The sequence below is a fragment of the Chrysoperla carnea genome, chromosome X (genome assembly GCF_905475395.1).
Source record: "Chrysoperla carnea chromosome X, inChrCarn1.1, whole genome shotgun sequence".
Taxonomy (NCBI): domain Eukaryota; kingdom Metazoa; phylum Arthropoda; class Insecta; order Neuroptera; family Chrysopidae; genus Chrysoperla; species Chrysoperla carnea.
In genome coordinates, this window is record NC_058342.1 from 18,992,945 (window position 1) to 19,011,958 (window position 19,014).

Below are 19,014 nucleotides of genomic sequence, written 5' to 3' on the forward strand. Positions count from 1 at the left end.
TGCTTAAATGACAAGTAATTACTTTTCAGGTGAATTTTTCAAGCGCCATAACACAAAAACTATTAGATATACGGAGCTGGGGGGTTGGCTTCAATTGTTTCAAGTTTCTTATACTTTCAAAATGATATGATTCAACTAATGTCAAAATCCCTTACTTTTTGTATTAATCTGCGAAAAAAATTCGATTGTTTTTAAATTGAATTAAAAAAAAAAACGAACAGTTTTTCACGTATTACGCAGGTAGCACAAGTTTTTTTGCTTGCAAAACGTAGTTTCACACTTCCCTAAAGTGTCCAAATAACATTTCAAAAAAGCATCTTTGTATCACCTTCCGGTCGCCATTTATACTAGTTGTCGAAAATTTTCGAGAAATTTTTTTATTTATTTTTTTGATAAATTTTTTGTAAGGCTAGCATGTTTAACTACCTACATATTTTCATCACTCTATCTTTTATACTTTTGAAGAAAATAGACACTAAAGTTGCCTTTGCTCGAAAAAACAATGATGCTTACGAATAAAATTTTCAAACAAAAGTTGTCTATTTTGGTATAAGGAACATTTTTTATATTTGAACTTTTATTCTATCTCTAACGGTTTAACGTAAGCAAAACTCAAAATTTTAGCATTTCTGAAATTTTGCAAGCATCATATCTCAAAAACTATTATAGACATACGGAATTGTAGGTCGGCTTCAATTGTTTCAAATTTAGTATATTTCAAAATGATACTAATATATTATGTCAAAAGCTCATAGTTTTTGAAATGAACTGCAAAAACTGAAAAAAGTCCGAAAAGTTTTTTACGTTTTATGCAGGAAGCACAACTTTTTTTGCTTGCAAAAGGTGGTTTCACATTCCGCTAAGGGGTCCAAATAACATATCAAAAAAGTAGCTTTACATCCCGTAATGTGATTTTAGCTGTTTTTTTTAAGTAAGATTTTACTGGCATAATAATCGTGACATATTTACTTAATTTTCAAAAAAAAGTAGTAATTGAAAATGAGGAGAAAAATCCACTATAACATGGATATCTGGAAAAAAACAAGTCCAATTCAGACGAGATTTTTTAGATATTAAAGTGTAAATGGGTCTAATACCTAATATTGAATCCAAAAAGATTTAGTAGATCTGCCATCAAGAAATTTGCGACATCTCCCAGTAAAATCGAGATTATCTAAAATTCCTTCGAATCCTATTTTTTAGTTTTGAATACGAAGCTATTATTTTTTAATCATGCTACTACAGACACCATCCACGGACTGATGCGATTAGAGATCCGGGTAACTCGAAATTAACCGGTGCTGCTAATCCCCGGAGATTTGTGAATGAACGCAATCACAAGTTTAAGCAAAAAACTCACAGATTCGTGTCAACCCGACTCCATTAAAGTCATGGTAACTCGTAGATTAGTGTATGAATATACAATAGGCACTTCGATTTTTTAAACTCCGAATAAAATTGTATATACGTTTATTGAGATGCTTCACCGCAACAAGTTTCTTCAGATATTTTATTAGTAATTTCTTCAATTTCTTTTTTGTATTTTCACTTGGGTATTTCGTGGTACCTTGTAAATTTTCTGTATCATATGATTGCTCTGTTTGTAGATCTTGTATAGTGGTATTATCTTCCGTATTTTTGTCCATCTCGTCGTGGGTGGTTTCGGTATGGTTTACTTGCCCCGTTTACTTTTACTATATACATATAACCTTCAACTAAATTATCTGTATCCATATTACCGTCATCCAAATTAAGAAAAACGATTCAAAAGCATTAAAAATTTTGAATGGTTTTAGATCGTTTGTTTTTAAAAAGAAATTTTTTTTTTATTATTAAAATTACGACTAATTTTTTAAAACAAACAAATACAAATGACAATTTAAAATTATAAAAAATGTTTGAATAATTTGAAATGGTTTTTCTTAAGCTGGGTAATCTCTAGCTGTTACTACGTCACGTATTTTCTCTGATTTTTTATGTGTATTGAACGACATTTTTTACAAAAACTTATTCACACATTTTAACTTAATTTCCTTATTCTCTTTTACGTTTATATTTTTTTCTTTAAGAAAATAAACCATGCATTTTCTTGACTCCATAATATTTAACAGGGTTATGATAACACTTCACACCACGTTCACACACATGCTCTTTTGACAGCAAGAGTTCATAATTTTTAACTTACTTATTCTCTTTTTATTTCTACCTGAAGGTACTGCGCATGATAAGATACGAAAATGGCTTTCTGTGAAATTTTTTCAAACCGCTCTCAAAATGTTTTTCAGACCGTCCTGATCAAATGCTTTCACGACCACAAAATATTTTAACGAGTAGTTTTCGAGCTACGGCGATCAAAGCTATACACATAAATTATATTTATAGTATATGACCGCGTCTCAATATTGATGACTACCGTCTGAATAATGATACCGAATAAGAAAATAATTTTAATCATCCATCCATGCATATTTAAGAAATATGCTAATTTTTCGATATTATAAAACCAATAAATTTTCTAGTTTTTTTCAAAAATGAATGATTACTATTTTAGCTATAGTTTAAAAAATTAAATTAACTTTTTTAGATTATGGGTCGCCCTCCCAAAGTTACAAAAGAGGAAATTATAGCATTAATTAAGAAATACATTAGGTACTTCAGTAGTAATAATTTGCCTTCAACATCATCAGATGTATGGAAGCAAATGAGCCACGATTTAGATGGTCGATGGCTACCTCATTCTGTCTATACGCATATCTCTGAAAACAAAAATGAGAATCTTTCAATGGCACGAGAAATGTGTGGAATATTTTTATCACCTCCCAAGAAGCGAAATGCATACGATCACGATACAGATGTGGTTGAAGATTCAAATATTTCAATCACAGACGATGATTTAACTGTTAAGTTTGACGCCGATTTTGATACCAATACAGATTTTGATGAATTTCCTTTAAACTTAACTGCAATAGATTGGGAAAAGATTAAACCTGACGAAACATCAGGAAACACGGAAAAAAGATTAAAGGCAAGAGTTTGGGCGAACGTTTTATTTAAAGCTTTCTTTCTGAGATACAAAATGCCATGTGCTTTTAAGGGTGTTTGGTCTTATGCAAACATTTGCAAAGATGGTCCGTTTTTTATAAAGTTTCGAGGTAAATGTAGAAGTGAGAAATGTCTTAACGACATTATTGGCATGGCTGATACCCCTCTAGAAAATGGATTATTAAAATTTACAATCAAAACTCGTGACACACGTTCTATGTATCACGAAGATGTTAAAAGACCACTCAATGGTAACGAACGACAAGAGATCGCTAAAAAATTAGAAACTCAAAGACCCGCTAACTTACGCCGCCAATTGATTCGCGATGGTATGAAATTTGGCGAAGATGTTCCGCCAGACTTGCAGAACAGTTATATTTATCGCCAAGTAAAAATGGAAGCCGTGAAAAAACAAATGGGAATTCAGCCTGGTGATAAACGAGATCAAATAACTATTATCAGAGATTTAGCGAGTGATCCCAAGTACACTCAAAGTCTCATTGACATTGGACTGAGTCCTTTTCATGTAATTTATTGTTCGTTAGAGCAAGTTCATGTCTATAAAGAATACTGTCGTATTGTAGAAAAGCCAAAGACTTGTGCAGATGCTACTGGGAAATTAATTAAGAAATTTGAAAAGTGTCCTACAATTAAAACAGGCCATATATTTTTATACACCATAACAATAAATTTTGAAAAAACTACGATTGCAGTTTATCAGATGTTAACAGAAAGGCAAGATGCAGATTTTCTTATTTTCTGGTTAAAAACCTGGATAAGAAAGTTTAGGGTACCTCCACCGGCAGAAGCTGTTACTGATGAAGAAAGAGCATTAATGTTAGCACAATGTATGGCCTTTAATGGTATGACAATCAAGCAATATGTTGATAAAATATTTCTGTGGGCTGTAGACGATAATAGAAAATTGACAGAAAAATTTCCTGCAACTACAGCTATAAGATTGGACGTTGCTCATTTCGTAGCTGCTGCAGCAAGATGGAATTGTTTAAATGACAAACACAAATTTCGAACAAAACGATTTTATGTAAGAGTCATTGCTTTAATGATTGATTGCCAATCAGTTGCGGAATTCCAGCACATTTTTATTCTTACGTGCCTCGTTGCATTGACACCAGTTAATGATTATGTGGTTATAACTCCGAAATTTCAAAAGACTGCAGAAGAAGCTAGAAATGAATTAGAAAACTACATTTCTAAACGTGGGCCTATTATTGAACAACTGGAAAATGATAGTGCAAACGAGAAGAACAAAAATTTTCGTTATAATTTTGATCCACTTCCGGAAGAATGTCATCCGGACGAAAAAATGACGACAACACGTCGGTGGATTCTAAATTTAATCAATTTAGTCACACCTGTAGATCCTGAAAAAGTTCCAGGGACGATAGAAAATGCTTTCTATCTCCCTCCGTTAGTTAAGGACCTGGAAAGAGTTGGGAAAGAATTTATACTATGGACTGGAGCTGCAGTTCCAAATGGGGCAGAGCACGCTAGTACTGCTTATCAGGAAAGCTATTTCAAAGAAATAAAACATCGAGTTTTCGAGCACATTACTCTGCCATGTGCTTGTTCCACATTCCTAAAAAAACATTTAGAGGATATTTTTAGTGGCAACTGTCTAGTAGCAGCTAAATTAAAAAAATTTAATTACGCTGAATGTGGAGCTCATCAAGCTGATGATGACCAGAAAAAACACGAAAGCGAGGAAAAAAGACAGAAAATAGATATTCATGATTCTGATTTTTTATCACGGATGGAGTGGCGCGGAATTGTGAATAAAGAAAATAAAATTTGTTGGCAGGATGAAGATAATTTTCACCCTTCTCCTTTAACTTCCAGTACTCCATTAGGAGATCATACATATACTGCAAAATTAGAAACCAATGAAAAATCGAATACTATATCCACACATTTTGCGAAATGTGATGAAAAGTTAGATAACATGAAACTAAAAAAAAAAAGGGGAACTTATTTCGATCCGTATCCACAAATAAAAATACTTAATGAAAAAGGCTCTGCTCGGAGAAAAGAATTTTTTTTGCCAAATGGAATTCAATGTGCAATTGTTAAATGTGATGGGGTGAATATCAAAGTAATAAATACATGTGGATTTGACAGCATTATTCACATTTTACAATTTGCAGCAATAGATGATAATAGTTATTTATTAAAGGTAAAACAATCAAGAAATCATATGTTACAATTTCTTGCAAATTTTATTCAAGCAGGAGCAACTAATTCCGTGCTGCTGCAGAGATGCAAACTGCTAAAAGAGTTGTATCCACTTACATCTTTAAAAAGCGGGAATGCATTAACTCCATATCGGTTGGACGCCAAAGATGGAGTGACCAGCATATGGGAAAAATTATTGATGGAACCAAGCTGTATTCGAACGAGTAAATGCAATAACACTACTTGTCAAGAAAAAAAAGAAAACAGAGTGTCATATCTAGTCGTAAATCATACAATGATTGCAGCAGAAGGATTCCAATCATTAGGGAGTGCTCTTGACCTTCACCGTCGTTCTTGGAAATGTACAAGATGTAATGGAATGGTAAACGAAGTTCTAGAATTAAGTGATTTATTGTTTATTGAGTTAGACATCAGACCGAGTATTGACTATAAAGTTGGTCTAAAGTGCAATTTAAACGATATTCCATTGGAATTGGATATAGAGAAAAAATATCGGTAAATAAATTTTTAAAATAAAATTTTTTTAAAGAATTCTTAAATCTCTTTTTCTTCCAGTTTTTTAAATATCGGCTAACCATATTTAAAATTTTTCCCTTGATTTAAAAAAAAAAATTAAAATGGAGTAAAAGCAAAAAATATTTGAAGAAAGAAAAAGTCTTAGAAACTTCGAAAAGTCTTAAAAACTCTGAATTTCTCAACGTTTTGGACTGGACTGCTTAGTTCGGATTTAATAAATCTGGATAACTTTGAATTAGATAGTTCAAAAACGTTGAGAAATTCAGAATTATTCCAAGTTCCTAAGACTTTTTCAGAGTTTCTAAGACATATTAAGACCTATTCTTTCTTCAAATATTTTTTCCACCGTGATACACAGCCAACATCATGTTAATATATATGTTGTATATATTTTGAGCCAATGTTCGGACTGGCAGGCAATTGATTAGAGGCACGATACCGATGGCAGGATACTCTCACTCTATATTATATCAAAATTTTAACTAGATTGTACAACGTAAATGTCTCACTTTATACGATTGTTTAAAATTTATTACAATTATTTATGAAATTTTGATACAGTCTTAGGCTTAATTTAATAAAAAATTATCAATATTTAAAAATGTTAAAAATGCTCTCAATAATATACAATATCTTTGTGGCAGGTTAATTGGAGTCATCGATTTCAGAGAGACAGCGGAACACTTTGTGGCGTATTGTCATAGAATGGCCAATTACTGGCTAGAAAGTGATGATATGACCATGGGCTCAACAAGATGCTCATCAAATAGAACCATAACACCAATGGCAGCATTGTATATGGTATAAAATTTTAATATAGACCAGGGGCTGGGCGTATTTGAGTTTGCAGAATATGAGGAGCTTATAGATTAATTATAATTATTTTCAAAACTGCAAAACGAAGTTAAAAAATTTAATTTTTGAGCTTCATTTTTCTGTGTTGAAAAGGAATTTTTTTAAGTTTTTCCGAACTGTTGCTAATATCTCGACAACGGTTAATGTAACGAAAAAAACATAAGGGAAATTTTCGACGTACTATGGTACATAACTCAAAAAAGATTTACTTGGTTAAAAAAAAACTGATATATGATTGTTTCTGTGGTAGGGTAGGGACATAAAACATCTGGGTAGGATTGTTGCCAGTGGAATATCGTTCAAATTGCATTGTAGACCAACTTTATGATTAATATCTAATATCCAGCTCAATAAACAATAAATCGTTTAAGGCAAGAACTTTCGTTCACCACTCCGTTACAATTTCTACATTTCCAAGAACGGTGAAGTTCAAGAGCATTTCCTAATGACTAGAACCCTGATTCACGACTAGAGACGATGCCTTGTTTTCTTTTTTTACAAGTTATTTTACTGCATTAACACATTCGAATTCCACGTAGTCCGATCGATTTTCCCACACGCTTGTCACTCATCCATGCCGTCTAACCGATATGGTGCTAATGTTTTCCTGTTTCAAATGATGTAAGCGAATACAATTCTCTCAACATTTCTGCAGTAGCAGGGAATTAGTTGCTACTATTTGAATAAAGTGCTCAAGAAATTGAAACATTTGATTTCCTGATTCCTCAATCTTCGATAAATATAATTATAATTATCTATGGTTGCATTTTACAAAATATGAATAATACTGTCAATATGCACATGCTATTTACCCCGTCACACTTAAAAACTGAAGACTGAATCCAGTTTGGCAAAAAAAAAATTATTTTCTCTTAGCACAGCCTTTTTTATTATGCATTTTTTTCTTATTACCTAACTTATCATAACATTTCAAATGCATTTCTTTGAATTCCGAGAAATATGTGTGTACAGTATTCAATTTATCGTTAGTTATTTAATTTCGCATATGGATGATCTCTTAATGGGGTACTGAAAAATACAGGATCTCTAAATTTTTTATCATTATATTGGCTTAGATAATATATGGTGTTTAATGCATTCCCGTTTTTAATTGATATAATTTCGCAAACTCAAGTACGCCTGATCCCTGCTTCATATAAAGAGTTTATAGCATATACTTGAAACTCGATAAATAACTTTTATCGATAAAAAAGCTTCAAACAAAACATTTTGGGTGAATATGCGCACATCTTACGCGGATATTTATAAATTTGACCGAAGATTTCAAGTTCAATGAAAAGCTCAATCTACTCCGTAATTGGTAACAGATCGAGAAACACTTTCAATTAGAAAGTTTTTATGGTTAAAAATGTAACATTTTTGTTCGAAACATTTGCCGAAAACAGTATAATTAACGAAAAAACGGACTGAAAAGCTTTACCCAAAATAATTATAATCCAAAATAATTATAATTGTTTCTACGGCATCAAGACACTCTTCGAAAAATATTTTCCAATAAATCCAATGAAAGTGGTTTATTTTTCCATAAAAACCATTTTTTGTTTAAATTGGAATGAAGAAACACGCAAAAAAATTAAAACTCTGTCTTAACTATTCGGTTATTTACAAAAAAAAAAAAAGTGATCGGCTAATGTTTGCAAGTTATGGATCAGACTGAATTTTTCGAGTTTTACGTATATATCAAGTTAAAAACTCTGTAAAATGCTCAAACCAACTCAACCAAATTTGTGATATTATATAGTACAAAAAGAAAACCAAATTAAATACATTTCAAATACCTCCTACGCTAGCTTGTACCTGTACTTACTATAAGAGAATAAATATTTTATTTACAATTTTATCAATACAAATGCAGTTTTTATTTCATGATCAATTTATTTATCTTTATTAGAATAAACAGTTAGACTATCAATAATTTTCCTTCCTATCCACACTGCACACTTCCTAATTAACGCTTATTTTATTGAACGAATTATTAATCTTGAAAATGAAAATAAGAATTTATTTCAATAGAAAAATTTGAAAGTAGTTTCGCATAAAGCATTAATCTGCACCTACATAAAAAATGATACAAATTGAATATTTTGACATGTCCCAAATAATAAAATTCACGCGACATTAATCACTCCCAAAACACTTCAAACAAACCTTCACAAACGATTTCTGATCTTCGAAAATTTCCCGATTAAATAAAAATAGTTTTAATGTCAAATAATAAACATTTACATAAATTAAAAAAAACAAAATTATTGTCAATGAAGTAACATTTGAATATTGCCGCCATTCATATAACCATAAAAAATCAACTAAAAAATAAATGTAATTAATAAATTAATTATACTTTCCCAAATGATGAAACCGTGATTAATATGATTCCCAAATTAATTAGATTAGTCTCCATGTAAATTATTATCAAATAACGTAAAAATGGTGAAAATTTATTTTTTTACCTTCTAAGTATACGCTTTGAAAAACTAATTAATTACATGAAAACTAATCAGTCCTAAATAATAAAATTATATTCCTAAATCTTCCCAAACGATTCCCAATTGAATAAGAATAGTTTTAATGAAAAATACAACTTAACATTTACATAAATTAAAAAAACAAAATTATTGTCAATGAAGTAACATTTGAATATTGCCGCCATTAATATAACCACAAAAAATCAACTAAAAAATAAATGTAATTAATAAATTAATTATACTTTCCCAAATGATGAAACCGTGATTAATATGATTCCCAAATTAATTAGATTAGTCTCCATGTAAATTATTATCAAATAACGTAAAAATGGTGAAAATTTATTTTTTTACCTTCTAAGTATACGCTTTGAAAAACTAATTAATTACATGAAAACTAATCAGTCCTAAATAATAAAATTATATTCCTAAATCTTCCCAAACGATTCCCAATTGAATAAGAATAGTTTTAATGAAAAATACAACTTAACATTTACATAAATTAAAAAAACAAAATTATTGTCAATGAAGTAACATTTGAATATTGCCGCCATTAATATAACCACAAAAAATCAACTAAAAAATAAATGTAATTAATAAATTAATTATACTTTCCCAAATGATGAAACCGTGATTAATATGATTCCCAAATTAATTAGATTAGTCTCCATGTAAATTATTATCAAATAACGTAAAAATGGTGAAAATTTATTTTTTTACCTTCTAAGTATACGCTTTGAAAAACTAATTAATTACATGAAAACTAATCAGTCCTAAATAATAAAATTATATTCCTAAATCTTCCCAAACGATTCCCAATTGAATAAGAATAGTTTTAATGAAAAATACAACTTAACATTTACATAAATTAAAAAAACAAAATTATTGTCAATGAAGTAACATTTGAATATTGCCGCCATTAATATAACCACAAAAAATCAACTAAAAAATAAATGTAATTAATAAATTAATTATACTTTCCCAAATGATGAAACCGTGATTAATATGATTCCCAAATTAATTAGATTAGTCTCCATGTAAATTATTATCAAATAACGTAAAAATGGTGAAAATTTATTTTTTTACCTTCTAAGTATACGCTTTGAAAAACTAATTAATTACATGAAAACTAATCAGTCCTAAATAATAAAATTATATTCCTAAATCTTCCCAAACGATTCCCAATTGAATAAGAATAGTTTTAATGAAAAATACAACTTAACATTTACATAAATTAAAAAAACAAAATTATTGTCAATGAAGTAACATTTGAATATTGCCGCCATTAATATAACCACAAAAAATCAACTAAAAAATAAATGTAATTAATAAATTAATTATACTTTCCCAAATGATGAAACCGTGATTAATATGATTCCCAAATTAATTAGATTAGTCTCCATGTAAATTATTATCAAATAACGTAAAAATGGTGAAAATTTATTTTTTTACCTTCTAAGTATACGCTTTGAAGAACTAATTAATTTAATGAAAACTAATCAGTCCTAAATAATAAAATTATATTCCTAAATCTTCCCAAATGATTTCCAATTGAATAAGAACAGTTTTAAGGCAAAATAAAACTTAACATTTACATAAATTATAAAATAAATTATTCAGTAATATTTGAATATTGGCGCCATACTGCTATATAACAATTAATGTACGGTTAATTAACATAACCTATCAATTAACTAAAAAATAGGTGTAATTAATTAATTATACATTCCCAAACTCTGAAACCGTGTTTATCGTAATTCCCAAATGATTTCCTTTCGAATAACATAAAAATTAAGTGGATTTAATTTCCTACCTGCTAACTATACGCTGAAAAAAGAATCATTAATTACAGGAAAACTAATAATTCCCAAATTCTAAAATTATATTCCCAAATCCTCCCAAACGATTCCCAAATGAATGGAAATAGTTTGAGTGAAAAATAACAATTTTACCTGCTAACTATACGGAGCTCATAATTTCCTCCTCATTGCAAAATATCAAAATTTATTTGACATATTTAAGGTTAATCGAACGGGAATGTATGAATAAAAAACTGAATTTTTGATATGTTATAATTGCTAAATCATACGTATAAAAAAATGTTTTGAAGAAAATCTGACGAAGGTTTTTTGTGTAATTAATTATTAAAAAGCGCATCTTAGGGTGTGTTCCGTAATATTCACCAGTATACTGGCCAGCGCTGATTACGTCATAAACCGACTCCATACTGGTGAATCGTTCCAAAATATACTAACCAGTGCATGTTCTTAAATATGTATTCTTATTGTATTCTTCAATTACGAGGAAATCTTTTTTTTAGACGCCATTATTCCTTCTTAATGAACAATAAATAAATAAATTTCTTGCACAAACACCCGGTGAACACATGTTTACTGTCATGCCTTTTTACCAGTACAATATGGTGTCAATTTCTGACGTCATGAGAACTGGCCAGTATACTGGTGAATATTACGGAGCACACCCTTAATTTAAAAAGTAATCTATAGTAAAGCTTAGGTGAAAACATATATGTTAAATAATCTCGCTAAACCTTCGATAGATAAAAAAAAACCAAAAACTATTATTTTTATAAATCGTTTTTCGTAGATTAAGTTAGATTTAAAAAAAAAAACAAATATTTTGACGAAGGGTTTTTATCTTAATAGATAGAAATTTCATTCAAAATCAGCCACAAGTAAAAGTGAACTATCGATAGAAAGTATAGAGAGGCAACATTAAAAAACGAGAAATTAAGCAATAGAATAAACTAGCTCAACATAGTGCATACGTTTATCTTAGAGGCTTAAATAGATGTTTACCAATTCGATCACGAGTGTCTGGCTACCAGATGAATTAGGCTTTATACTGCCGATACCAACTGTGATATTATCAAATGTTTAAACTAGATTTAAATTTAATATTATATAATTTTACCGCACATTACTCAATTGACAATATATATAATATCTTTGCAATAAGAAAATGTCGGGTGAATATTTCCGTTTTTTTTAAGTGACCAACTATTCTATAATCGATTCTATATACTCATCAACTCGTAATTATAACAAGAGTTATATATGATAATAAATTTAAAATAAAAATATATTATTTAAAAAAATTTTGAAACTTCTGCTGGGTCCGAACTGAGTAATCCCTTAAATAACAAATCAAATAGCTAATAGCTAATAGCGATAATATAACATACATAATATATTAAGTGTCATAGTCGACAGCCTAAGATCACATAGATCCTGTCGTGAGACGCTCTAATTCGATCTCAATTCAAAATTTCAAATAGCTAGTTACAGCTGCTAACCCCAAATAAGTTTAACAATTAGGATCCTAATCCAAATTTTTATTCATAAAAATGATAAAAATAAATGTAATTTAGAAAATTTTAATAAATATAATGTTATGGTGTTAATCTGTAAATTGGCAGTCATGATTACCGAATTGCTAATTGTGAATCTAAAAGTTTTATAAATTTTAAAAGCATTTGAGTTTTAGGTTAGGTTAGGGTAGAAAAAAATTTTTGTTTTAAACGCAACCAATAATAAGTGGTTAATCAGGGTGATGAATTAGCGACCGACCTGTAATACTTAAAAATGATAGGGAATTTTGGTATAGGCCTGGAAAATTATAAAAAATACAGAGTCTCTAGAGTTGAATTCTGAATGATTCTGAATGTAGTGTATATTCTGCATCAATTTTATCTATAAAATTCTTCTTTCGTTCATGAACCGATAGATACAGTAAAAAAGCAGTTCTTTGGCATTTTTTCTTACTTCGCAAAAATATCGCTGCAAAATTTCTTAAATTATTATACCATGTATATATAAAATATATCAAGGTATACGAAGTTTAGTCCCAAGTTTGTAACGTATAGGTGTTCATAAAATTACCTAATTAGTCCGTTTTCGGTTGTCTGTCCGTCTGCCCGTCTGTCTGTCAACACGATTACTCAAAAACGAACAAAGATATCAAGCTGAAATTTTCAGAGCGTGCTCAGGACATACAAAAATGAGTTCGAATTCGTATATGAGCAACATAGGTCACTTGGGTCCTGAGTCCTAGGACCCATCTTGTAAATCGTGTTTACCCGTTAGAGCGCAAATTAGGCACAAATTATATACAACCCTTTAATACTTGCATGATATTTTGTAATATTTTATTTTGCCATAAATAATAATAGAGTTGCCTAAAAAAACTGAAAAAACCCCTTAGTTAAATAACTTACCTTTACTTAAAAATAATATTTGAGAACATTGTTGGTCCATTTCATGAAGGTTATAAAGAAGGAGAACGATCGCTACGTGTTAAAGCATTAGCGCGTCTGTCAGGAAACGAAAATTTGAAAATTTGTAGAATTTATAGTCCAATTTTCAGCCACAAGTCGCGCTGTCATCAAGAAGTAGTATCTGCGAAGTTAGCTGTTTATGAGTTCAAGTAGATGAAGTTAGTTGCATAATGTACAAATTGATATATCATTTCAAATAAGCGCACAACAGCCCGCTTTTGTTGATACTACTTAGCGGTCGCAGCGCCTCACTTATTTTATCCATATTTCGGGGACAATATTTTCTATAGCGATCGTTCTCCTTCTTATAACCTTAATGGCCTATTTCACAAAAGTTAAAAATGGCGAACGATGTTACTTACATGTATAGAGCTATATATTTTACTGGTCTATATGTTTATTTTATCAAGTCTGTGAAATCTTGTGTTTGTCTTATGGTCTTATGGAGTGTAGAGTAAAAGGAGAATCATCTCTGTATATAAAAAATGTCCATAGTCATGTGAAATTGTGGTGGCGCTGCCGTAAGCTGATGACGGCATTTGAATGAATATATATATATATATATGTATATATATATATATATGAATATGAACCATCAGTCATCAGTGGTCATCAGCGCCTTTTTAGTTGGTTTTGGAACTATAATCTAACAGCTTTTGTGGACACTTTTTTGGTCAAACAACCATAAGAGCTGATTCTCCTTTTACTCTACACTCCATAGTTTGTCTTGTCTAATTAGTCTAGGCTAGACAAACTCATCAAAGCAAAAATTCAAGGTTATTCAAATTAAAGAGTTCAATGTACAATAAAGTACAAAAATTTTAAAAACATACTCATAGATAAAATATAGTTGAACATCAGAGAAGATAGGATATATTCTTCAAGAATTTTAAAATGAAAGCTGCTCAGAATTGTAGAATTTGTCTGAATATGAAACAAATAATGAAAAATGTCTATTTTTACTGAACTTTGGAGAATTTATGTTGATATCGGGAGTCGGGAGGGACTATACGGTTTCAGAAGTCTCCCGATCAAAACTGGAGATTCTTCCGACCAAATCTACGCTATCGTGATGGTGATTATAAATATTAATTTTTTTGTATATAAAATAAAGCAAATTTTTATTAGGTATTTTTTTATTATAAAAATTGTCAAAATTGGAAATTATGCTTCGAAAATAGGAGACCAGGGAAACGCTTCGAAAATCGGAGAGTTGACAATCCTATAAAAATCGAATAAATTTTTTAAAACTCAATTATACTATGCTTTCTATATTCAAAATCAAAAGAATTCATAAAAGATATGTGAAGATTTACTTAACCATGAAGCATATAGGCAGGAGAACGATCGCTATAGAAAATATTGTCCCCGAAATATGGATAAAATAAGTGAGGCGCTGCGATCAATACGTAGTATCAATAAAAGCGGGCTGTTGTGCGCTAATTTCAAATGATATATCAATTTGTACATTATGCTAACAACAACAGCTAATTTCACAGATACTACTTCTTGATGACAGCGCGGCTGGTGGCTTAAAAATTAACTATAAATTCTACAAATTTTTAGGGACAGATACGCTAATGCTTTAGTACATAGCGATCTTTCTCCTGTTCTATAACCTTCATGTACTTAACTATAATAAAACTTCGAAAGATTTCAAACTAATTGTAATAGTATATTGCAATATAGGCCATTTGCATTACAAGCTGTTCAATAAGTTGTCTATACAAAAAAATAATACAATTAAACAAGTTTATTTGTTTAAATAGTATGGATGCACAAAATTGAATATCACTATTACTAAGTCCTTTTTGCTAATAAAGTTTTAAAATACCAAATTTGGAGGGTATTTCAGGGAAGAAACCGAGCTAGAGGGTTGGAAATCGAAATAAAAATTGGGTTAGAATTAAGAAAATGGATTTTAGGGAGAATTCTAATTCTAAGTCCTCCTTTATCTTTTTATGTCGTAATATCGTGGATTTTCGCGTTTTTATAAGCTTTGCACATCCCCACTCTCTTTTCAAATTGAGCCAATCTGTATGTGAGTTAGTGTGTTAAAGAAATACCTTGTCGGGGTGTCAACTTCTTCTTATGAAATATATATCAAGATAAGTTCCAAGTAACGTTAGAAAAATTGATGCTATATACAAAATTTTCGTATATTTGTTTATAATATCACTTCGTTAGTCTATTTCCGATTGTTCGTCTGTCCGTCAATTGGATCTTGGGTCAGAAGGACCGATCTTGTAAATCGTAAGAGATAGAACAAAAATTTGCTCTGAACGCTGGAGTATATTTATGTTAATTTTTAGCTTCCCTCCAAAATCAGAATTTACGCTAAACGTTCGTGATTGGGTTAGTTACTTAATTCTGTATATGTGGCAAATTAAAATTTTCATTCAATAAAGTCAGAGAAAATCGGATCCAATAGACACATAGACAGGTAGAGTGGACCTTTGAGAATATCGTTTTTATTTCAGGTGTCCGTATTTCTGAAAACTGATTAAAATAGTTAATTTTTCAATATTTTATAACAACGAACTTTTAAAATTATTCCACAAGACACAAAAAAGTTATAAAAATTATAAATAAATGACTTGAATAAATCCAGAATATGAAAGTTTTTTTATAAAAAAAAACCGAAAATTTTCAGGTTAAGCTCCATGGTTTGACATCAAAGCTCATTACTTTTTGTTTGGGGGAGTTTTTGTAGTATTTTATAAAGCTGTAAGCTAGGTTCATTATATTCCTCAAAATTTAAGAAACCACGTCCTTTTCCATAAAAAATTAACCTTTCCATCGCACTCTTATTCATTTAATTTTAGTAAATGAGACAGTAGCAAAAAAAGTAAGATATATGAGCGTACCCAACTCTTAACCCAAAGGGGGAATGGCAAATATTTGACAAAAAAAAAATTGTTAATTTTCACCTTAAAATTTCAAATTTTCACTCATTCAAGGTGGGCCGTTCCTCACCTTTTCACTCCTCGGTACGTCCACGGTAAAGTAATAAAAGATAATGCAAATTTATAATCTACATAAATCAAAAAGACCCCTACTACATAACTTTCAATTATTAAAAAATATAACTTTTCAGACATACCAACATAGCTTATATCTATATATATAACATTCCTATATGGCCAGTTGGCATGGGACAGAATGTTCCAACATTACGATGTTAACAATATAATATTATTCTGTCTATTTTCCAAGAGACTTTGATAACGATGCGCATGCTTGTCAACTTGACAATTCTCTTAAATAACAGTAGCATATTCGCAGAACAGGTTTAGTCACTTGGAGGATAGAAAGCTCGTGAACTATCTGTCTCACTTTGTCGGGACACCTTCACTTATAGAAACTGACTATATAGGAGTATTAGGTACATATATGCTAAAATCACTCTGAAATACACTGCACAATTCACTCATATAACGCGATTTCACACATATCATTTCAAAATTGGAATTTTCGAATAATATCACTACCTTCTCATAAATATTCCAAAGAAAAACGGGAAAAAATAAATAGAAAAAGAAAAACATAAAGTAAGTTTTAAGGATCCTATATATTGACATTGACAATCGTTACAATAAACTATATTCATAATTAATTTATTCATTTATCAAACACCTTTATCTACAAGATAAGTACTAATTTTGATAGCAAATCGAATGCTAAATAAGATTTAATAATACAGCAAAAAATTTAGGATTCCAGGTAATAATTGAATGTTTACTTATAGCTGGAGAGCTGAGTGGCTTTTTTGAGTACATATTTGAGGCACATTGAAAATATTAAAGCTGCGATAACTTGCGAATGTGTGGATGGAGAAATCGACAACCTGGCTGGGAGGATGGGGGCGTTAGTGACCTATGAAATTTTTAATTTGCAATTTTTCCTATGCTAAAAATGTTCTTAATTTTTTTTGAAACCTACACGATTTTAAAGTCTAATATTCAATCATACGAAATATTATCACCTGGCATGATTTTTTGGAGGCTAAAATAGCCTAGCAGGTGATTTAAATGCACTATTTAAATCATCAGCACTATTTAAATTATCTGCCAGGCTATTTTAGACCCACCAAATCATGCCAGGCGATGATAACTGGTCTAATTAAATATAAGACTTTAAAATGGTGTAAGTTTCAAAATGCCTCAAGAACATTTTTTACATAGGAAAAATTGCAAACTAAAAATTTCATAGGTCACTAACGCCCCCCATCCTCCCAGTCAGGTTGTCGATTTCACCATCCACACATGCGCAAGTTATCAACTTTAATATTTTCAATGTGCCTCAAATATGTACTCAAAAAATGCTCTACATATTCTAATTGTAGTTAATACGTTCAGCATCGCAGTGGTGGATTTACCAGCAGGCTGAGTAGGCTGGAGCCTATGGCGGCTTTGACCTGAAAAAGTTTTTTTTTTGTCTTACAGAAATAAAAAACAAAACATTCTAACATACACGGAGAAAATAAGTCTTGAAAATTTAACAAAAATTACAATATTTTAGTACTATACAATAAACCGAAAACTACCACGTCTGTATTAGAATAGGCTCTGGATGGGGTTGAGTGTGCAAAATATGAGTACCGCATTTTGTCAATTGATTCTTGATCAGAAAAGCTTATAGATTAATATTGTGAATCTTGCCAGAAACCCTATTGGTCCAATTTTTCTATACCCTCTTCTAAAGAAACAGTTAAATGACATTTTTTTGAATCAATTGTAAAAGTTACTCTTGATTCTATGGATATTTAACGTCAAAAAGGCTCTTTGTGATTTTTTCGTAAACTTCTTCGTTTTCGAGATATTAACAGTTTAATGTTTGGAAAAACTCCAAAAATATCCTATTCCGAGATATAAGCGCCCGTGGCTGAGCTTAAGGCCCCTATCTGGGTGGGTCTAGTTTTCGGTCTTTGCGTACTTTGAACTGCGTATTTGGCTGTCTTTTATTTTCAATCAATTGAAAGTGATTGAAAACAATGCCAATTGTTTTGACCCTGTCCATATTTGCGCCTTTTTACCTGCCCCCCTCTCCATTCTTGTTTTACGTCCTTATATGTTCTTGGTTTGTAAAACTCCAGAAACACCATTTTCAAAACGAAAAAGCAATGCTAAAAAATTAAATTTTTTGAATGTCCCAATTTTTTCTCAGCAATATTCTGAATCTTTTTTTAAAACTTGTTTTTATAAAAAAAAAATTAAAAGTTCAAATAAAAGTTGCTCACAGGAATTTATTTCTCTGAAAAACGACATAATAATTATGCGATCCTTTAACACTCAAATTTCATTTTGAATTTTTAAGAAAAGTTTTTTATTCGATGTGGCGGTTTCCTCCAAGTCTTCCGCGATAAAATTTTCGTTATTAATAACATCCTATGAAACATAAAAAAATTAATTCTATGTTAACAAAAATTAACCATTAAATTTAAATATAAAATTTTACCATCTGGGCTGGCAGTTTTCCACAACTAATGTTTCTACGTTTACAAACCAAAAATTTTAGAATGAGGGTTACTGCTAGTATAATATAAGTAAGATTCAAATTTTTTGCTATAAGTTATATTTATTAAATAAGTTTTTTTGTACAATTTTA

The 19,014-nt window shown here is 30.2% G+C and overlaps 1 protein-coding gene across 1 annotated transcript in view; it reads right to left on the reverse strand.

Moving 5' to 3' along the window:
• The window catches only part of LOC123302573 (SUMO-activating enzyme subunit 2), a 40,820-nt gene extending 24,257 nt beyond the window's left edge, over positions 1-16,563 (reverse strand). The window contains exon 1 of the mRNA XM_044885548.1: positions 16,511-16,563. Within this exon, the coding sequence (XP_044741483.1) occupies positions 16,511-16,516 (6 nt within the window). The 5' untranslated portion in view covers positions 16,517-16,563. The remainder of the gene's footprint in view (positions 1-16,510) is intronic.
• Between the last annotated feature and the right edge of the window lie 2,451 nt (positions 16,564-19,014).